Source organism: Odocoileus virginianus, chromosome 28, assembly GCF_023699985.2.
Source record: "Odocoileus virginianus isolate 20LAN1187 ecotype Illinois chromosome 28, Ovbor_1.2, whole genome shotgun sequence".
NCBI classification, from domain to species: Eukaryota; Metazoa; Chordata; class Mammalia; order Artiodactyla; family Cervidae; genus Odocoileus; species Odocoileus virginianus.
The window spans coordinates 39,340,519-39,362,609 of record NC_069701.1 but is presented as its reverse complement, the minus strand read 5'-3'; the positions used below and the strand labels follow the sequence as shown (position 1 = coordinate 39,362,609).

Below are 22,091 nucleotides of genomic sequence, written 5' to 3'. Positions count from 1 at the left end.
ATTTCCCGTCCAGACGTGGGCTAGAGGGAGCCAGTGAAGGGGTTCAGGCTGAGGCCTGGCATGGTCCAGTGGGCTTTGGGAAGGTCTGTGGGTGCACTGAGGAGAAGGACCGGGCCTGCGGGAAGAGGGTAGGTGATGGATGGCCCTGGGCACAGCCTTTAGAGTGTGAATTGGGGAGATCTGTGGCGTCATCGAATCATCAGGAATTGCTCAAAGATGGGACTTGGGAGGTAGAAGGGAGTGTCCAGCAGGAGGCTTGGGAGTTTGACAGCTGAATGGGTGGGGACCACTCCATAGCATCAAGGTTCAGGAGGATGAGCAGGTCAGGGAGACGGATGAGCCCAGGGTGGGACATGGAGGGGGAGGATGCCCAGGGCCAGCCATTTGGGGGACAGGAGCATGTTCAGAGCACCTCTGGGGCCCAAGCTGAAGGGAAGGGGGATCTACTGCGGGCATCTCATCAATCTTTCCTGGAGGGAGAGGTGGGGAGAGAGACAAGGGAGGCAGTGTCCCCCCACCCGAATCAGGAGACAGGACGCTGGAGCTTGGAGTCCGCAATTATGTTCCAAAATTTAATCCTCACAATGATCTCAGGAGATGATGTTCATCACCTCCTCTGTACATGAGATAGGGGGGCAGGCTCAGAGAGGGCAGGGACGACCCAGGTCATGGCAGGTCCACAGCAGGGCATGGACCAGATGCCAGGGCCCCTTCTGCACCCCTCCACAGAAAGAGGGGTCCCGAGAAGTGCCCACAGCTGCCCGACTCTCCTGGGACATAGGTGGCCAGTCTGGGAGCTAGAGAGCAGGCTACAGTTTCCCACGCTCCCACACCTTGGCCCATCCTGGTTGGGGGGCAGCTGAGGGCCTGAAAAGAGAAGGGAGGAAGGCAAGCACTGGTCTGGACTGAGGCCTTGGCAGATCCTTTCCCCCTGCGTCGTGGATCCCAGGTCGTGTCTCTGCCAGCCTCAGGTGTCCACGGCAGCAGAGGACTCGTGGACGTGGGCTGGGAGGGACGCTCGGTGCCCCCGTGCCTGGGGTGGGCTCAGAGCAGGGTGCAGCTGCAGCTGCGGGTCCCCATAGCCATCAGCAGCACCCTCAAGTTGCGCGGAGTGTGGGGCGGGTAGCGGATGGCGTAGATCTTCTCCAGCCCCGGGGGGCGCAGCAGGCAGGCGCGGTGGTGGGAGAAGGTGTCGAAGGAGAACCTGCCGTGGTAGTTGCCCATCCCACTGCTGCCTGCAGAGGGGCAGGGGGCGCGACGGTCAGGCCCCCCAGAGGGGCAGGGGGCGCGACGGTCAGGCCCCCCAGAGGGGCAGGGGGCGCGACGGTCAGGCCCCCCAGTGGCCAGCCGAGGGCTGTCAGACACACTGGGCTCTGCTGGTCACGGGGTAGGACCTGGGTGGGCTGCTTCATCCCCTGAGCCTTGGTTTCCCCACCTGTAAAGTGGGCTAGTCATGAGATGCTGTGGGTAAAGGGCTTAGCCCCACCCTGGCACCAGCACCCAGTCAAATAAATGTTGAGGACGCCAGGTCTGGGGCAAGATGGGTGGACGGTGGGTGAGTGGCCCCAACCCAGGGATCGAACCCTGGTGTCCTGCATCGCAAGCAGATTCTTCACCATTTGAGCTACAGGGAAGTAGTGTGTGTGTGTGTCTGTGTGTATAAAACTGAATTGCTGAAACCAACACATTATTGTAAATCAAATATACTTCAGTTAAAAAAAAAAAAAGAGGGAGGCAAGATGGAAAGTAAGGAAAGCAACCCTACAGTGGATTCTGGGGTGACTCCCTAGGTTTGAATCCCAGCTTTGAACTGGCAAGTGACTTCGCCTGGTCTCTCTCTGTGACATGGGGTGACAGTGGCACTACCTTCTAGAGTCGTGGGAACAAGTGTTCAGCCCCATAGGTACAGTGAGTGCTGTGTTGAGTCCACAATGTCTAGCTAGGTAGGGAGGCAGTCAAGGACCAGGTAGTAGGAAGTCCAGGGGATGCAGCCTGATGGAAGCAGGGGCAATCTGAGAGGGCTTCCTGGAGTGGGTGAGGCCTGAGGGATATGGCATTGACCAGATAAAGTGGGCATGTGGGGGCAGGAAGGCCCCAGATTGAGGGACAACTCAAGAGAGCGTTGGAGGTGGGTGACCTGGCTGTGCTGGGACCCAGGTCAAGCTCCGTGTGGCTGAGGCAGCAGCTAGGGAAACGGGAGAGGAGGCGGGAGCAGGACTCCACGGCCAGGCCAGGCAGGGCCAGCCTCCAGAAGCTGAGTTGGGGTCCTGTGGCTCCGTCAGGGGCTGGGAATTATGGGGGGCTTCGTCAGGGGAGTAACAGGACCAGGTTCACCCACCGACAGACCCGCTCACTTCCCTGAGGAGGAGGGACTGGGCCTGGAGGTGGGGAGCCAGGTGGGCTGGGGGCGGGACTTCCAGAAGGGGGTCGGTCCGTGCCCAGCCCTGGGAGGGCCTGTGACCACCAGGGCAGCCCGCCAGGCCCTGCCAGTCATTTACTGCGGTGCCCACTGTGGGCCCTCTCGTCCCCTGAGGACGCGGTCGCTCAGAGAGGGGCCGTGGTGGCCCCACCTCACACAGCCATCGGGCTTGCTGGGGCCAGCCTCAGAGGCCAGGACCTTGCAGCCAGCTTGGGGGCTGCTAGGGCCTGGTGCAGGGGAGAGCTGACAGCAGCCCCCCATCTCCGTCATGGGCCCGAGGGGGTGTGGGAGGGCTCGGAGGAGCCGCGTGTAGCCGCATGTGGAGTAGAGAGCACAGCCGGGCCGCCCTGCACGCGCTGCCAGGCCATTCGGGGAGAAAAGCCGCAGCAGGCACCGTGGACGGAAATCACAGTGATGTTGAAAACAACCTAAGTTGTGTGTCTGTGGGTCCGCCTGCGGATGGAAGTGCCAGGACCGGCGTGGAAGGTTCCACTCCAGGCTCTGCGGAGGGGAACGGGGGGAGGTGAGAGATGGTACCTACCCACTCCTCCGAAAGGCAGGCTGGCCAAGGTCAAGTGCATGAAGCCGTCGTTCCCACAGAAGCCCCCGCTGCTGGTTTGGGCCAGGACCCGCTTCACCACCTAAGGGGAAGCAGCGGTGAGGCTGGTGAGGGAGCTGCCGGGGCCCCAGGGCTCTACCTGACCCTCCTCAGAATCCCGAGGCTCCATCTGGCCCCCTTGGCACACCGGGGCCCATGGCAGGGTCTGAGGCCACCATGTGAGCTGAAGAGTAGCCTGCCACCCCCACATCCCCACTGGAGATGTGTGTCTTGAGCCTCCCTTGAGTGTGGTCCATGAAGGCGGCCGCGGACACAGACTCAGGCTGGCAGAGGAGGCGGGAAACCCCGCCTCCTCCCAGGGTCGTGGAGGGGCGGGCGATCAGGGAGATGCCCTGGGAGAGATGTGAGGTGACTGCTGGGTGTCCAGAGGGCAGAGGTGAGTAGGAGGGACCCCCCCACCCAGGGTGAAGGCCAGGTGGGGAGGCCGAGGGGCAGGGAAGCTGTGGGAGGCCTTACGGTCTGCACCACCGGGAGGACACTGAGATTTGTACTTTGGAAACATGAACTTGACCCCTGCTCTACTTAGGGAGGGCCCTTCATCTTCAGTCTGTGGACCCTAAAGAAAGATTCAGTTCAGTAGCTCAGTCGTGTCTGACTCTGCGACCCCGTGGACTGCAGCACACCAGGCTTCCCTGTCCCATCACCAAGATGAGCAGACACTAAAGACTTGTTGCACAAAAAGTTGGCTGTAGTTAATTACAACGTGTGACCCTCAGGTCACAGCTAGATCAGGGCCTGCCTGCAGAGTGGAACCCCATCCTCAGGGTCAGAAAATCCCGTTGAGACCTGCAGTAAGGACAGCAGAAGGCGGAGTTGAGACCATCAGTGCTCAGTGAGGACCCAGGGCAGGGCACGCGGGGTGGGATGAGGGTTTGCTCTGGAACAGTGCTTGAAAGCTTGAAAGTTGATTGGCCAGATGACCCCCCTCCCCGCTTCCAAACACCTGTGTAGCACTTCCTTTTTTGACTGCTCTGTGCAGCATGTGGAGTCAGTTCCCCCACCAGGGAGTGAGCCTGTGCCCCCTGCACTGGGAGCAGGTTTAACAGAGCCTTAACTGGATAACAAGGAAAGTCCCTGGGTTGCATTCTCTAAAGTTAACAATATGCAGATAAACAAGGGCTCCTTGGAGGAACAGCTGATTCTAGGGCCAGGAAGCTTGTAGACCCAGAAAAGAAGGAAGTGGTGGGAAAACCAAAGGATGGGCAGGTGTCTGGGACAGAGCAGCTCCCAGGGCCCAGAGGCCGGACAGGTTGAATGAAAATCAGTTGCTATTGGGGACAGGTTGAACAAGGAAACAAATCAGGTGGCATTTGGTTGTAACCCGGAAAATAAAGCAGATGCACTGGAGTCCATGTTGATATAAAGAACCAGGCTTCCCTGGTGGGCCAGTGGTTAAGACTCCGTGCTTCCACTGCAGGAAGCACAGGTTCAGTTCTTGGTTGGAGAACTAAGATTGCACGTGCCACGTGGCATGGCCAAAAAGAAAAAAGGCATTGATATAAAGAACCAGGCCAAGATTCCAGGTAGGATATGTAGGTGTTCCCCCTCCAGCAGGTAGAGCTTACTCTAACCACCTTCCATTGAAGGTAGGCTAGACTTAGTGACTTGCTCTCACAGAAGAGAATAAGGAAAGGGAAAAATAGTCCTTGGTGGAGACCTGTGCCAGATCCAACCTTGGCCAGGGATGAAGGTTAACCTCACCAGTGATGCATGGATCTCATAGTCCCCTGAGGATGAGCAGAGATGGGCCCTTGGCCCTGTGGGTTTCTTTCATGAGAGAAACAGCTGGCCACTGATATGGGGGACATTCTGCAGGACAGAAGGCCAGCACCGCGTAAGCTGAGAGATGACCACAAGGGGATCAGAGGAGCCATGGCAACTAAATGCAGCTCAGGACCCTGGCCTGGATCCTGGGGTGGAAAGAAAAACTGGCAAAATCTGTCTAAAGCCTGGAGTGTGGTTGACAGCAATGTGCCAATGTCAGTTGCTTAGTTTTGACCAACATAAGGGGAGAAACTGGAGTATATGGGTCTTCCCTGGACTCTCTGCAACTTTTCTGTAAATCTAAAATTATTCCAAAATTAAAAGTTTATTTTAAAAAAGGCTTGCTAGGACTTTCCTGGTGGTCCAGTGGGTAAGACTCCATGCTCCCAGGGCAGGAGGTCTGTGTTCCACCCCTGATCGGAGAACTAGATCCCACATGCCTGCTGCAACTAAGAGTTCGCATGCCACAGCTAAGACCTGACACAGCCTAAATAAATAAAATAGAAAGTAAAAGAGCATTGTCCAGGGGAATCCCCTGGAGGGTCTGCACTGCTACTGCGGGGGCCATGGGTTCGAGCCCTGGTTGGGAACTAAGATACTGCATGCTACACAGCACACCGGGATGGGGCGGGGGGCAGGAGGGAAGCATTGCCCAGCCTATGAGGGGTCTCAGGAGTGCTGGGGGTGAGGGACGTGTGTTCTGAGCTGGAGATTGCTGGCCACACACATGTGAGCCTCCCCTCCTGGGGACGGGCAGGGGACCCCAGGAAGGGGCAGGGGACCAGGGCTCACTCTTGGGTCTGCGTGTTCTGGTCATTCATCCCCTCTCAGTCATTCCATCCCATGTTGTGTGTGCCTTCCACGAGCCAAGCACTGAAGGGGACAGTGTGGCCACCAGGCAGAGATGATGCAGAATAAGAGAGGCCAGGGCTGACCTAGAGGGGACGCTGGGCCCTAGAGGAGACCCTGGGGAGCTGCCCACTAAAGGCCCAGGAGAACGTGGCCTAGATTGAAAGGCAGGGGGGAGGCCCTGCTGCCCCCAGGAGAAAGGAGAGAGACAGAGCCAAGCGTGCCTCCTGTCAGTGCCCCCGAGGGCCCAGGACCCCCTGCCCTCCTGCCAGGTCCATTGGTCCACTCTGGTCGTGGAGCCATCGCCCTCTGCTGACCCCACTCCACTCTCCACTGCTGCCACCTGCCCCCGCCTGCGTCCAGCCCCACCTGGCTGCTCTTGGAGAAGACGTAGAGGGCCAGGGGCTTCTCCCGACGGTTGATGAAGTCGATGGCCTGGCCCAGGCTCCTCACGTTCACGATGGGCAGGATGGGCCCGAAGATCTCCTCCTGCATCACCGGCTCGGTCTCCTGCACGTCCACTAGCACCGTGGGGGCTGCCCAGGACAGGGGTCTGCTCAGCCCAGGGGCGGGGCCTCTGGTGGGCGGGGTCTCGGGTAGGTGGGGCCTATGGTGGGCGGGGCCTCTGATAGGTGGGGCCTATGGTGGGCGGGGTCTCTGATAGGTGGGGCCTCTGGTAGGTGGGGCCTCTGGTGGGCGGACCCGCGGGATGTCAGGGCCCAGGGACTCAGATGTCCCAGGGATGGTACCATCCCCGCAGCCCCCGGGAAGTGACCACGAGGGGCTCCCCAACCTGACAGGGTCTGTGAGGCCCAGAGAAGCATTCAGCCTTGGTCTCACAGTCAGAGGGTGACCCGATCTTAGACCCCAGAGGCTAAGGCCGCAGGTCCCAGCCTGTCAGACCCTCCAAGTCGTTTGGCCCAGGAGACCAGGGTTCTTTGTTCACAGCAGAGCGGATACTCAGGACGGGCAGTGGAAACTGAGAACCGGAATCGTGGGCACGTAGCACTTGGGGTCGTGTGGCCCGTGGAGCAGCAGATCAAGGGGCTGAAGTTGGGAACCTGAGCCTAGAACTCTAGGGTCTGTCTGATCTTGGAGAACTTGGGCCAGAGTGTGGAGTCGTGGGGTCGCAGGCTCAGACCCCAGCAACAGGGAACACCAGTGTCACGAAGTCGTGGCACCAGGCTGGGCTGTAGCAGCGGGGTCGGGGGAGCCTCAGAGCCCAGACTCGGGGCCAAGCTGTGGCCTCCAGCGTGGAGGGGCCTTCGCTGGGGTGGGGGGTGTGGGGCACAGTGGCAGGGAGGGCGGGGCTCACCGATGTAGAGATCACTTTCATCACTCTGGCCGCCAATGGCCACGCGACCGCAGCTCAGGAGGCCCCGGAGCCGCTGGAAATGCTTCTCGTTGATGATGCGGCCCAGGTTCGGGGAGCTCTGGGGGTCGTCGCCATAGAAACGGGTGATGGCGCTCTGCAGGGCGGGCACCAGCCGCGTCTGCATCTCAGGGCTGCACAGGACGTAGTCGGGGGCCACGCAGGTCTGGCCGGCATTGAAACAGCGGAAGAAGGCCACCCGGTTGGCCACGGTCTCGGGGTCGCAGTTGTCATCCACGTAACAGGGGTTCTTGCCTCCCAGCTCCAGTGTGACGGGCGTCAGGTGCTTGGCGGCGGCAGTCATGACAATCTTGCCAACTTGAGGGTTCCCTGGGCAAGGAAGGAAACCAAAGTGGCTCTCCATCACTTGACCAGGCAGGGTGGCCCCAGCCCAGGGCTGGGCACCCTCAAGGGGGTTCACTCCCTGCCCTGTGCCTTCCTGGAGAGGCCTTTGAATGGGGTTTCATCTGGCCTTTCCTTGTCAGTTGCTGCTACACCTGGACCTTCCTCCCATCATCTTCCCCCTACCCCAACCCTGACCAGCCCCACACAGCAGAAGGTCCCCAGGAGCTTTGTCCCTGATAGCAAGCCGGCCGGCTCCCTCACCTGACTTGCCGGCTTAGACGTCCAGGAATACCACCGCCCCACCCCCCCACCCCCTACAATGTCTCCCGGCTCCTGATCCCAGGCTGGGACCTGCAGGGACTCTTTCAAACCCGCCCCTCTGCACCCTCCCTTCTCTCCACTGGCCTCTGAAAATGACCCCTGTAGCCCAAGGTCAGCGTCCCAGTCCAGCTGGCCCACATCAGGTCTCCTGTCCCTCTGACCTGACGCGGCAGCCCTGGCACCTCCCCCCGGCTGCTGCCTCTCCTCTGTGCTGGTCGCCCTGGTCTCACAGTCCCTCCTCCGCTCAGCCACCCCAACCACTCCCGATGCCCCCCAGGCCTTGAGGCCCTCCTGCCCATGCCTGACCAAGGGGCCATGCTGCCATTTGTGTCGTGATGACCCTGGTCCTTCTCCCCAGCCAGCACGGCCCGAGGGAGCCCGAAGCCCAGTCACCTCTCTGGTCTCACTTCCTCCTGCTTCCCTGTCATTGGTCCCCTCTATCCAGGCCCCCCTCACCCCCCAGGTGCCCTCCCTTGACCACAGCTCCTCTCTCAGGGCCTCCTATCTTTGTCAAACACCTCCTTGACCATGAGGCCATCCTGACCAACCCCCACCACGTGCCTTCCCACCTCTGCCCTGATCAACTTGGAATGGGCTCCATGACAATGCAGGAGACCTTGTCTTCCTAGCCCTACTTCATCCCAAGGCCTGGCTGTGCCAGGCCCGGTCTGCGCGCTAGTAAACATTCACTGAGCAAGCAGGTGAGCGAGTGAGTGGATGCTGCCCGGGCCACGTGCTGTGACAAAGGCTTTCATTCATCCACTATCCTTAGGACAGGCCTGAGACTTGGGGATGGCCCCTGTCCCACTGATAAGGAAACTGAGGCCTGGACAAGTCAGGAGATGTGGCAGAATGCCTTCTGATGGCCCATCAGCCTCTGCACAGACTGCCTCGAGGGCCTGACCTGGACATTGGCCTCTGGGGTCTGCCTGCCTTGCCTCTGCAACCTCAGTCCTGAGGGACCAGGGCCCAAAGCCCACTGAGATTTGGGGTGTGGCAGTGGAAGGTGAGTGGAGGGTGGGTGGTAGGCCCCCCCGCCGGCTGCCTCCTCCTGGTATTCCCGCCCCCTGGGAATCTGGAGGAACAGCTGAGGACCCTGCCTCTGTGCTCATCCCGTCTCCTTCACTGTCTGTTACGGTGGCAGCTGGCAGGCCTTGTCCTGGGTTCGCGGCAGGGTCTGGGGAGGAGAGGGGCCTAGACAGCATCCCCGGACAGGGACAAGGTGTGCCATGGGGGAGGCAGGTCTGGCCTCCCTCCTCCGGGGCCTGGCCCACTCACACGGCTGTGTGGGCTTCTCTTCTGGGAATTCTGCCCTGGTCCCCTGAAGCTAGGTGGTGTCTGGGCCCCATGGGCACATGCCAGGGTGATGGCAGGTGACCTCTGGGGGCAAAATCCAGCCTAACCCTGGCTAGTGAGGTGGGCACTGCATCACTTTGTCACCCAAGTCTCTGGACCCTCATCCATCCAGCCTTCCAGAAGGGCCGTGGGGTGGTGAGGGAGTGCCTGGCACAGCCGGAGCTCACTCAGCAAGGGCAGATGCTGTGACATGTGAGACTGTGATTGATGGAGAGGCCTGTTCCCTGGGACAGGGCCCAGCTCCCCAAGGGTCCCAGGGGTCCAGGGCCGCTCTCCAGCCTGCTTGTCCCGGAGCCAAGCGCAGCCCCCAGCACTCACCCCTGTGTCCTCCTTGACTGGCTGTCTACCTCTGTCCTCTGAGCCTCTCTCCAGCAGCTGGGGACAAGGCCCCGAGGGTGGAGCTGGGCTCAGGCCTCTTGCCCCTCCCATCCCATGCTCCCCGCAGCCGGCATCCCACAGCCGGCCCCCTGCACCCGGCCCCTCACCCGTGAAGAAGATGTAGTCGAACTTATGCTCCAGTAGCCGCCCAGTCTCCTGGGGCCCGCCCAGCACCACGGCAAAGCAGCTCTGCAAGGGGGGATGGACAAACAGAGGTTCCCTCTGGGGTCCCAGCCTGAGAGCCCAGGTGGCTGCCTGCCTGCCTGGGGCTGTTCCGCCCTTGCCTGGCCTGACCCAGTGATGCCAGGGCTCCAGGTGGGCTGGGTGGGGAGCTGGGAGCCCCCCAGGGACACTGGGCATGGGCAGTACCAGCCCACCACGTGTGAGGTTGGGGCCTGGCAGAGTTAAGGTGGGGACAGAGGCCAGGGTGACCAGAGACAGGCAGGGAGCCCCTGGGGACAGGCGCCACCCCTCTGTTTCATGCAGAGGGGAACAGAGAAGCTGGTGACCTGGGCAAGGCCACACAACCCAGAGGAGGTCGGAACTCAGGTCTTGCCCCGGGCCCAGGGGGCCGGCCTGGCCCTGCTTGGCCCCAGTGTGGCTGCCGGTCTGCACCTGGCCCGGCTCACCTGGTCCAGGTATCCGGGCAGCACCTCGGCCAGGACCTTCTCAGTGTTCTTGCTGATCTCCGAGGGTTTCAGGACCACGCAGTTCCCTGTGGGGTGGGGCGGGGAGAGGGCGGGCTGTGTGTAGCCACGCCCCATCTCCACTGGGTCCTCACACCTGCAGGGCAGGAGCCCACCTCGCTCCCCCTCCAGGCGAAGAATAAAGCTGGGCTCAGAGAGGTGCGGTGCCAGCCCCAAGGCCACATACATGGAAACCAGGCCGTCATAGGCACCTGGTGCCAGCCCCCCCCCCCCCCACTCCTCCCTGGCTCTGGGGCAGCTGCCACGAGGCTGGGAGGGGATGGGCAGGGGGCCGGGAAGGCCGAGGGTCCCTCTCACCTGCTGCGAGGGCGCCCACCAGGGGCCCCAGGCTCAGGTTCAAGGGGTAGTTCCAGGGGGAGAGGATCAGCACCAGGCCGAAGGGCTCCTTCCGGATGAAGGCCGAGTCCAGCTGAGTGGCCTGGGCCAGGGCCAGAGTGGTGGAGAACAGTGAGGGGCTGGGGTCTCAGCCTGTCAGCTACCCTCCACCCAAAGAGGCCCCCTGATCCCAGCGTCACTCACCAGGTTCTTGGACACTTTCTCATCTTTCATCCAGGCCCTCAGGTTCCTAAGGGCCAAGTTAATCTCGTTCTGGCTGATGCTGATTTCAGACACCTCTGCCTCGAAGGCTGACTGCAGGGTGGGTGAGGGGGAAGGGGCAGGGTCAGGGCTAGGATTGGGGACCCAGGATCCACATGTGGCTGGAGCCCTGGAGAGGGCTGGAGCCCTGGGGAGGGCAAAGCCTGTCTTGTTGACTCATTCATTCATTCATTTATTCACTCCACGTTCACTGAATGCTTACAATGTATGGGTCCCACTCCTATGCTGGGAACGTAGTGGTTATGAAGCAGACAGAAGACCTGCCCCACGGAGCTGACGTTGTGGTGTGGGGCACAGTCCACGTGATGATGAGAATACTGACTACTCCATTAAGACGTGACAAGTGAAACAGAAGGATGGAACAGGGTTTCAGGGTGTGTGCGTGAGTGCCTGTGCATGTGTGTGTGTCTCTGCGCTATTTTACATGAGATGGTCAGTACCAGCCTCTGGGATGGCGTGACATTTGAGCAGTGAAGAAAGAAAGGGAGGTAGCCCATGGATACCTGGAGGCAGGATACTCCAAGCTGAGGGTGTGGCATGTGTGAAGGTCCTGAGGTGGTGCAGGCTTGGCTCTCTTCCTGGTTAGCAAGCAGGAGAGTGGGTGAGGTGACGAGGCCCAGCCACTGGGGTGAGGACCGTGGAGCAGAGCAGGGACAGGATCGAACTCAAGTTTGAACAGGACTGTCCGTGTGGCCCCTGTGTCCTGCTTTTGTGGATGTCAGTCCGCAGCAGACACTGGGGACAGGTGTCTCTGGATAATTGCCATCAGTTCCCACAGCCCAGGGGCCAAGGGCAGATTTTGAGGGCAGGAGTCAGAAAGAGGCAAAAATCAATAGGGACATTGTCCTGATCTCTGCTGGCTGGCATGCCTGCCTCACCCCCACAAGGGAGGAGGGACCCAGCGCGTGGGCCGCAGGCAACTGGAGGCCCATAGCCCGGGGCACCAGAGCCAAGCTGTCCTCATGCCTGAGACTCTGCTGTTATAGTGAGAGCACCTTCCTGCCAGAGATGAGCGTGATGGGCCTAGGGTGCCAGAGCTGAGTCTTGAGCGGGAAGGGTGTGGGGACCTGGAGGAGGAAGCCCTGGCCACCAGCTCCTCTGGGAGCTGAGCCTGCTTCAGGCATGCCTTCTACCGTGTCTGTGCTCACAAGCTACACTCCTGCCCAGCGAGATCTCCTGTGACCTGCGTGAGGTTTGGGCCTGTTTAAGGGGCTTCTCTGGTGACTCAGATGGAAAAGAATCTGCCTGCAATGCAGGAGAACCGAGTTCAATCCCCAGGTTGGGAAGACCCCCTAGAGGAGGGCATGGCAACCCACTCTAGTACTCTTGCCTAGAGAATCCCATGAACAGAGGAACCTGGTGGGCTACAGTCCATGGGGTCACAAATAGATGGACACGACTGAGCAACTAACACTTTCACTGTTTTCAAGGGATGATCTGGACCCCATTGAATGCCGTGGAAGAGTAGGCTGTTTTCAGCAGGGGCTGTGTGCCCTCAGGCAAGAACATGCCGTCTCTCAGTCACCTCTGAGGGTGACTGGGTGTGACCACCTGTACCTGGAAGGGCTGTTGGAGGTTAAGTGGGAGCATCCGTGCAGGGCAGACAGGGCAGATGCTGCCTGCTGGGAGGGTGGGAACAGGGCTGACTGAGACCAGAGGGAGGGACGGATTGGATTTCCTGGGCTGCTGCTCCCTTTATGGGGCCCTGGCTCCTAAAGCCTTGAGGGTTGGAGGCGGGAGGTGAAAACTGAGCTGTAGGGAGAAGAGGGACCAGATAGACCGTCGGGTCAGGTGTCACAGAGGCGGACAGGCCAGGCCCGCAGGTGTGCGGGCAGAGGCTCCGTGGGGGTACTAGCCCCCAGGGAGCCCAATAAGCCAGGTTAGGGGATGGGAGTCCCCTCTGTCGTGGACCAGGTCCAGTGAGGACACTCCACACAGGGAGGCAGAGCCAGGCCCCTTGGATGTCAGAGAGCCAAGGAGAGCATGCTCTGGCACCCTGGTTTCATAAATGGGACAACAGTTGATTCCAGAAACAGCTGATGAGGGAGCCCAGCTATAGTCCTGGAGCATGGCGATAAACCGAAGGTTGAGGACACTGAGAAAGTGGCTAGGCATCACCAGGAGGCCATGTCCTAAGGACAAGTCCTTGTCACCAGCTTTTGCTGTCCCCATGGAATGGGGGTGCCTTGATCCATGACCTCAGATGCCACGAAACCCCATAATCTCCGAGTCTAGGCCTGCTCTGGAGCCAGGGTGGACACCCGGCTGGGGGTCTGCAAATCAGGTGGGTCCCAAGGAGGCTGAAAAGCCACCCCCAGGTCTGCCAGGGCTGGCATCTCTCCTACGAACTGGGTGGAGCCAGCAGGCCCAGCAGAATGGCAAAGATGGCCCGAGGGCGGTAAAGGATGACCCCAGGGTTCCCTGGAGGGCTCTGCTTATGGACTCAGGAGGGTTGAAGAAAAGCTCGGTGTTCAGCACGAGCCAGTGTGGGACTGCTGCAGCCCCTGGGGACAAGTGGTGACCACAGCAGCTGCCCAGCAGCCAACATGCATCCTGGGCCTGTCCTGGTGTGAAGTATTGGAATAGCACCTTTACTGTTGCCAAAGAGTCACAGCCTTGGAGGGTTATTGGTGGTGAGGGGCAGGGGGGCGCCAGGGTGAGTCTGGACACTGTGGCTTTGTGGCAAGCACAGAGATCTTTTGTCCAGAGAAGAAACCCGGGGACAGCTGTCTTGGGGCAGCGGCAGCCACATGGGTGGGCCCTACTGGCTGAGAGGGTGGGAGGTTGACTACAAGGAAGGATATTTCTTGGGGTCCTGTCATGGCTACTGCTGGAAATGGGAGGGACTGAGCCCCAGGCCTCCAGGGTTTGGACAGAGGCCGTGATGCCCACAGTACCTGGTGAAGCCAGAGTCCCCCCAACACACATGGCCTTAGGGGTGCGACCCTCCTTGCTGGACCTCATCCCTCATGTGTCTCCACCTCGAGGCCTCCCCTCCAGCCACGCCAGCCTCCTTGCTGCTCCTCCAGCACAAACTCACCAAGCACCTCCAGCCTCAGGGCCTTTGCATGTGCTGGGCCCTCTGCCGTTTTCCCCCTTGTCCCTGGGACACTTCCCCCTCCCCCTTCACACATCACCATCTCCAGGAAACCTCCCTTGACTCCCACATATGAAACAGCACCCTGACCCTGGCCCACTCTCACCCCCTTCACACTGGGAGTGTCTCTCCATGGTATTTATCACCACCCAACATGCTTTGTATTTATTTACTGTCTAATTGTGTCTCTCCCCGGGAGGCCAGCTCCCTGGACACAGGGACTTGGTGTTTGTTGTGTCCCCAGAGCCTAGAACAGAACCTGGCACATAGTAAGTGTTCAATAAATAGCGGTGGAGTGGGGGAATTCCCTGGAGGTCCAGTGGTTAGGACTCAGCGCTTTCACTGACGAGGTGCAGGTTCAATTCCCTGTCGGGGGACTAAAATCCCAAAAGCTGTTCATGTGCATGCGTGCTAAGTCGTGGTCCGACTCTGCAGCCCCATGAACTGTAGCCCACCAGACTCCTCTGTCTATGGAGTTCTTCATGCAAGAATACACTAGAGTGGGTTGCCATACCCTCCTCCAGGGGGTCTTCCTGACCCAGGGATCAAACCTGTGTCTCTTATGTCTCCTGCATTGGCAGGTGGGTTCTTTTCCACTAGCGCCACCTGGGAAGCCCCAAATGGCAGTGGAGAGGAGGTAGGCATGAACAACTAGCTGAATGCAGAGGAGTGGGTTCTGATACAGGAAAGGAGGTTCGTGATGGCTTTTAGTTCCCCTTTGTGGAGGATGCAGCTGTCCCTACCTTCGCTGCCCACCCCCCACCCCTGCCCCTCTCCCTGCAACCTCCCTCCCCTAACCCCTGCCCTCCTCCCTCCACCCCTGCCGTCCCCACCCCTGCTCCCTTCCCCACCCCTGCCCTCCTCCCCCCACCCCGCCCCCCACCCACCTTGTGCAGGTCCTGAGCCAGCGCCTCCAGCAGAAGCTGCTTGTTCTCTCGCAGGAAGCGGCTCAGGCCGTTCAGCTGGGCGGCCCGGAACTCTGCTGGCCGTGTGCGCCCCGAGCTGAAGGCCTCCCGCAGCCGCTGCAGGGTGTCTGCAAAGGGGTCCATCCTGCTGGGCGGGGGCAGCGTGGGTCGGGGTGCTGCCACCTCCATGGCCCCCTCCACGGCCCCTGCTCGCACCCACATGGGCCCACGGACACCCCCTCAGGGACTCACACATAATCCCAGGGACCCGGGCTGCCCCACCTACACACACACACACCACACACATGCACACGCAGGACACACTTAGACAGCCACTGACAGAACTACAGATCACGCCCCTCGGCCAGTGGGCAGTCACGGGCCTGGACCTGGGCTGGGGGACAGCTACTCCACAGCCCCTAAGGGCGAGCAGGCGGTCGGGGGACCACGTGTCTTCCTGCCGCGCAGAGAAGAGCCTTAAGCCATGGCGCCCCCGCTCCGCACCCCTCCCGGAGATGGCAGCCCTGAGCCCAGCAGGCCTGAGTGGAGCAAACGGGGGGAGTGTGGCCACCAACGGCCCCTGCAGACACCTCGCTGGGACATTCCCGATGCAGAATGCCCTGCCACCCCTGGTCCCTAGGCGGGGGGCCCTGCCCAGAGAGGAACAGGCTGGTGGGCGGTGGCTCAGAGGCCGGGTGACAGGACCCCCGCCCCCGCTGTGGCCCAGCTCCACAGCAAAATGGGGAAGGAAGAGCTCGCCTCCCACAGGTGCCGCAGCTCACCCCCACCCCGCGGCCATGGTGCAGGAGGAACAGAGAGTCGGGGGTGGCGAGCAGTGAGGGGCAGCCCGGCCCGCGTGCTGGCATCAGCCTGGGCCGGCAAACTGGGTGAGGGCCCTGGCATTCCCCGGGGCCCCCGCCTGTTTACCTGAAGCTCATGAGAGGAGTGCTCTGACGCACTTGGTCCTCGGCCTGGTGCCAAGGACCCATGGGGGCCCTTTCCTTCTTCCCTTCTGACTCCCCTCGGGTCTCTGCTTGGCTGATGCCTCCTTCAGGCAGCCCACCATGATTACTCCCTCATACATTCTCACAGGGGTCCCGCGACCGTGCTCCCTACCACGAGTTGCTCAGTCGTGTCCGACTCTGTGATTCCCATGGACTGTAGCCCGCCAGACTCCTCAGTCCATGGACTGCTGCAGGCAAGAACACTGGAGTGGGTTGCCATTTCCTTCAGGGGATCTTCCTGACCCCGGGATCAAACCCGGGTCTCCTGCATTGCGGGCAGATTCTTCACCCTCTGAGCCCAGGGAAGCCCACCCTCTGTCGTACTTTGTGGTAAATACCTGGTTTCTTTCTATCCTCTTCTCTGTCCCCACCCCCATCCCTCTCCTCTCCCACTAGACTGGGAGGTAGGACCCCACTTTGCCTTCTCGGCCTGTCATTTGGGTCTTTGTGCTCCCCATCTGTTAGAGTCTCCCTTCCACCTACCAGCTGACAGGGTTTTTTTTTATCAAGGGTGAGACCCTGCCAGCCATTTCGGGGCCCAGGGCACGGCATCAGTGCCCCCAGGGCAGTCAGCTACGGTTAAGTGGCCACTGCTGCCACAGCCCTAAGTTTTCTGCAGGGCTCCATGACCGCCTGGGCCAAGCTGCTCCAGCTGACAGGATGGCCTGGCACGATGGACTCTGTGCCGGAGCCTGACAGGAGCCCTGCGCTGTCCCCATACGCGTGATGGAAGCCAGACTGAGCCCACAGGCCTCCTGCTGCGATCAGGAGAAAGCGGGCAGTTGTCTGGGCACAGGGCGGGCTCCATGGCCCCCAGATAGAGTGACAGTGCCCCAGAGCAGGCACATTGTCAGGGCCGCTCTCAGCCCCAGGCTCACCCTCCGCTCCCACCCTCCTCCTGGGAAGAAGGCATAGCAGCCAGAGGCCCAGGAGCCCAGAGCCTTGATGACCCCCAGGGCCGCCTCGTGAGCTCAAACCCTGACCCGGCCTCTTCTGGCTGTGTGACCTTGAGCAAGTCACTCGTCTTCTCTCTGCCTCAGTTTCCGTGTCTGTAAAATAGGGATGCCGATAGCACTTGCTCTAGAGAAGGAAACGGCAACCCACTCCAGTATTCTCGCCTGGGAAATGCCACGGACAGAGGAGCCTGGCGGGCTACAGTCCGTGGAGTCACAGAGAGTTGGACACGACTGAGCGACTAAACCACCATTACCAGTAACACTTGCTACTGCCCGGAGGATTAAATGATGTATCACCTTGGGAAGCAGTGGCCGTTGCCCGCATAGTTAATGGTCAGCTGTGGTTATTGTTACCAAGTGCTCGGCAAATATTTATTTATCCCTCTTCCCTTGCCCCCACCCCCTCTCACCTTCAGATTCTTGCTGACGATGCTGAGGGCAAACCACACCTGCCCCCTCCCTCCTCTGCAGGGTTCCTTTCCTAAGCGTCTCCGCAGAACCCACAAAAATGTGAGGCATCTCACTTGAAGGGAGCATCTCCCGGTGCAGTGAGGGGCGGGGAGCTCTGTGGGGGTGGAGGTCTGGTTGGAACATTCCAGCAGCCTCTCCCGGCAACACTGAGGCCAACTCACACAATAGTGCCCCCTGCAATTTGGTCAGGACCGAGTCCCCCCCACCCCCCAGGGGTGCCTGCTGGGGAGCGGGGAGCTTGACTCCAAAGTTACCTGTGGGGCCTGGGGCCTGAGGGAACCCTGGGCCTGTGACCTCACAAGGGAGCCAAGCAGCTGCTGTGGACACATCAGTGCATGGGTTCCTGCACCGGGGGGTCTGGGGGCCCTGAGCCCACCTCCCTGGGAGCTGTTAAGTCATTTGATGTGACAAGGGACGGCTGGTTTCCCGGGGGCCCTGGAACCTTCCCTTGAGGCCAGGGGCCCGGGGATGCGCTAGTAAGAATAATAACGACCAGGTGCTGATGCTGCAGGTACTGTGTCAGCGGCGGGGGCACCAGACGTGGGTACAGCATGGAGTTCGGATGGCATCCCTGAAGGAAGCTGAGACCCCAGGCCCATGGCATCGAGGACACTGGCAGGCGGGGTGGACACTCAGGTCTGCCGCCTCCAAAGCAGTATCGGGAAACCGCTGCTGCCCGGGCCCTGCCCCTGCACCCTGCCTGGTCCTGCCGATGAGCTACCTCCCAGCCGTCACCCCTGTCCACCCTCTCGTGCTTTCTGCCTTGGTTTCCCCATCTATACCACAGTCCCTCTAAAAGCATGCTCCCAGTATGCCGTGTCAGGGGCCCAAGGACCTGGGTCCAAATCCCAGGTTATCAGCTCGGGTCTTGGGCAGGTGGCTTGGCCTCCCCGTGGCTCGCTTTTCCCATCTGTGAAATGAGCATGATGCCTATGTTTACCCTGTGGTGCTGGGAAGCGCTTGGGGCCGGGCCGAGCCCCATGAGTGCTGACGATTGTTATTCAGACAAGACCGCAAAGGACGTCTGTGCCGAGGGGGCCAAGAGGAGAAGACCCTGGGGTAGGAACCCAAGGAGACCTTGGCCCAGTGTGGACACCCGGGAGGCAAGGACATCAACTTGGGACCCAGTGGGGGCAGGGAAGCGGAGCCAGCAAGAGCAACAGAGGTGACCTTGGTGGTCTGAGGGCCTGGGGAGCCCCTCGACCGTCAGGTGGAGGTCCCCGGCCTGCCTCGAAAGCCCCACAGGCCCCAGTACCCTAGAGTCTCTAGTCTGGCCTCACCCCGGGACCTGTGTAGCCTTAACCTGGATTTTCCCAAGGTCTCCCACACTCTGGGCAGCAGCAGCCTCCCTTCCGTGGGGGCCGTGGGGAGCTGGGGACCAACCCTTGGCCGTGGGCTGAGCCAACCCCAGCCCCGCTGCATGGAGAGGCTGTGCCGGCAGCTAGACTCCCTGATGCTGGTCAGGTCCGTCTGATAACAGCTTCTCTTTGAGGCAGGGAGGGCGGGGCCTGGCTGACCTTTCTTCCTGGATGTTGGCAGGGTCCATTCCCAAGAATGTGATAGCTCAGAACCACTCACAGTGAACCCTACCCTAGCAGTGGGTACGTGTGGCCGATGCCCAGGAAATGTGCTGTCAGATGGATGCTTGACGCCACTCCCCTCCACCCCAGGGACAGGGGTGTATTCCTTCCTGAGGCAGCCAGTCCAGAGCTGGGTCCCCTGGCTCCCTCAGTAACCCCAGCCCAGCTCAGACTCAGTACGGGTGCTGGCTGTCTCAGGGACCCTCTGCTCCTCTCTTTGATCTCTGAGGTTGGGGCGAAGGGAAGTCCATTCCTCTTCCTCCTTTCTCCCCAGGCGGGCAGAGCAGCTCTGAGAAGACAAAGCTAGCTTCTGCATGCGACCGTAAGGGGTCAGGCCTGCCATGACCCAGAGCAGCCAGAGTCCCGACAGCAGCCCAGAGTCCCCATGCCAGCCCGCCGGCAGGCCCCTGGCCCTGACCACTGGCCACTGCCTCCCCAGCTGCCACGGAGCACCATACCTGAGGACCTGCCCAGATGCCCGTCTTCCTGGTCGACCGCGTTCTGCCTAGCTGCCCGCCCTGCTGTTATGAAATGTCCAGGGCTGGGCCGGCCCCTGGGGCGGGGCCGCCCTGGCCTCGTGCCTGACTTTGACTCTGGACTGGCCGGAGGCTGCAGGCTGAGATTTCATTACCACTTCCTTCAGTTGGTTGGGGGCGTGGGGGTACTTCTAGGTCCTTCCCTGGACCACAGAGAGAGGGCCAGGGCCCAGAGAGGGCTAGCACCAGGCCAGCGCCATACAGCAGGCCTCAAGGGAGCTCTGAGCTGAGGCTCCATCCTGAGGCCTTAGGTGGGAAGGGTCCCAGGCCTGGCTGGAGGAGGAGTAGAGAGTCCAGGGAGTAGAATTCCGGTATGGATGGGGGCGGCGGCCTGGAGCGGCAGGGAAAGCCTGCTCCCCACAACCCCCCCACCTCTGCCCCTCTGAGCCTCAGTTTCCCATCTGCAAAGTGAAGAGATCAGATCCAAAGACAGCTGGAGTCTGGAAACACAAACTCAGGGCCCAGGCGGGCCGCAGGCTTCGTCCTGACGGCCGCGTATCTGTGTCCATCAGCATTATCTGCCTCCCCCAGCACCCCACTCGCGGCGCCTGTCACCCCTGCAACATGACGATTTACAAGGAGGAGACGGAGGCCCAGGGAGGGGAGGATCTGATGCCACAGGGCACAGTGGCGGGCTGGGACCCACATGAGAAGTCAGTCGTTCTGCGCCGGGCTGGGTCGGTCTCCAGCAGCCCCCTCCTACCTCCCGGGAAAGAGCGCCGCCCTCTGCCCTCCAGGTGAGCCGCCGTGGTGACAAGTGCAGCCGTGGAGGTTCCCATGTGCCCGCTCCTCCGCGTCACCCCAGCCCCCACGCCTGCACACCTGTCAGAGCCAGCACAAAGGGGGAAGATCCCCCCGCGGGTGCTGGTGTCAGACAGGTGGGTGATTAGGTTACAGGCCTGGGGACAGGCGTATCGTCCTTGCCATCACCCCAGGCCTGTTGCCCTGGGCCCACGGCTGCCCCTCCACCTTGGTGCCCTGGGTCTTGCCCGGGATTGTGGCCCAGGGCCTCTGGGCCGACCGGGCCCCCGGGAGATGCTCCTCACGGCCCCCGCCCTCCCCGCGGCCCCTGCCTACCTGGGAGGGCAGGAGAGGCCTCTGGGCCCTCCTGTAGGATCTGGTAGCCCCCAGAGGCTTCAGCCACTGGGACGGGGTAAGGGGCTGCTGGGGCCCCCGTCCTCTGCGTGGGATGGAGCCCCCAGCCGCTGCCTGTCACGTGGCTCGGCATGTGACAGCCCTGCCCTGCTGTCTGGAGCTGAGCCAGGCAGAGGCAGAGCCAGCGGCAGGCGGGGCAGGGCTGGAGCTGAGCCTGGCAGCGGTCAGCCTGGAACCAGGCCCAGAGAGGGGCAGTCACTGATCTAAGGCCACACAGCAAATCAGGGACCGACCTGGGGAGACATTGGTGGCTGGCAGGGGTATTGCAGGATCCTGAGGGGCCCCTCCCTGACTGGGGATCCCTCCTGCAGGGGTTACCCCTGAACTTGTCACGAATTCAGCCTGGGAAGTCCCCAGAGAGGACTGTCCTCCTGGCACAAGGGTCCTAAACTGGCCTGGGAGGGAAGCTCCCCAAGCCTTAAGGGGCACCTCCCCATGGGGAGGGACAGGGGGCAACCCCCTCCCCTCTCTGGGTTGGATGCCTTGTGTTGATCCTTAAAGCTCCAGGGGCTCATATGGGACCTGGGGTGACACGCTTGTCCCAGAGAGCTCGGGATAGATGAGGGGATGTTGCCAAGGTACCACTAGGAGCCACTCTCGGAGCCAGTCTGGTGGTGGGAGGGTCTTCTGAGGACCCAGGTCAGCCGGCGGGGTGGTGTTGGGGGTGCACAGAGATTGGCGGCTGGCGGAGGGGGGCACATCTGACCAGCCGGGCCCTGCCCTTCTGCAGCTCCTCTGGGTTTCAGATTGGAGATCTGGATGAAAGACCCTTGTGATCATCACCTTTGGGCTCCCTCTCTGGGCAGAGAGCAGGTCATGGGCTAAGGCATCACGTTCATTCGTTCATTCATTCATTCTGTCCCTCACCTGATGAGCCTGACTCACAGAGCCTCAGATCCGAGCATCTGACCCCATGGCCAGCCCAGGCTCTCCAGGCCCCCTGCTTGGCGACCTTGAGCAAGTCCCGACCGCTCTCCGGGCCTGTTTCCTCCCCCTAAAACGGGGTCGGGGCTCTCTGCCTCACAGGACTGCTGTGAGGGTGAAATCCGTCTGGAAAGCCCCCAGTATACAGTAGGTGCTCAGTAGGTGTGAAGGATTTTCTGCCCCTTTGCCCACCCTCCTATGGGAGTGGCCACCCCAGGCCTTGTCCCCAGGACCCTGCCCGCACCCTCCTTCCTGCTCCCAGCTTTGAAGGCAGGACCTGTCTCTGCCCCGGCAGCCACCCCCATGGAGGCCAGTGTGACCCTGGGGTGCAGTCAGAGACCGCTGGGGCACAGTGCCCAGCATATAGTCGGCACTCATTCGTGTGCTCACTTAGCAAAGCTTCACTCACACGGGACACAGACTCTCGTATAATTCTCAGACGTGTGGTCTGAACTTCACAGACGAGGCAACAGACTCAGAGACGGGCAGTGGCCGGGCCAGGGCCGCACAGAGGGACAAGTGGGGATTCTAACCCGACCAGGTCTGAGTGCCCAGCCCTTGGCGTCTCCATGGGGCCCTGCTGTCTTGCCTAGGAGCCGGGTGGGGGTCACCCCCACTCCCAGGAGCCTTTGGGTCTCAGTTGAAAGCAGCATCTATCCTGGATACTTGCTGTGTCAGGCACTAGGCAGGGTCTGTGGCACATCCCAGCTCGGGACCTCCCAATAGCTTGTGACAA

General features: G+C 61.2%; 1 protein-coding gene across 5 annotated transcripts; it reads right to left on the bottom strand.

The window, feature by feature from the left end:
* Positions 1-558: 558 nt before the first annotated feature.
* On the bottom strand, positions 559-20,504 carry ALDH3B1 (aldehyde dehydrogenase 3 family member B1). 5 transcript variants are annotated; one of them, XM_070457741.1, is made up of 11 exons: positions 20,354-20,504; positions 14,712-14,874; positions 11,231-11,350; positions 10,650-10,760; positions 10,428-10,548; positions 10,053-10,138; positions 9,531-9,612; positions 6,967-7,353; positions 6,021-6,187; positions 2,961-3,060; positions 559-1,235 (listed from the first exon to the last, which is right to left on the bottom strand). In XM_070457741.1, the coding sequence occupies exons 2-11, from the start codon at positions 14,871-14,873 to the stop codon at positions 1,045-1,047; spliced, it is 1,527 nt and encodes a 508-aa protein (XP_070313842.1). In that variant the 5' UTR covers position 14,874; positions 20,354-20,504; the 3' UTR covers positions 559-1,044. The 5 variants fall into 5 exon arrangements, with proteins under 5 accessions (XP_070313842.1, XP_070313841.1, XP_070313843.1 ...); XM_070457740.1 differs by lacking the exon at positions 20,354-20,504 and adding an exon at positions 19,199-19,303; XM_070457742.1 differs by lacking the exon at positions 20,354-20,504 and adding an exon at positions 17,100-17,419.
* Positions 20,505-22,091: the final 1,587 nt, after the last annotated feature.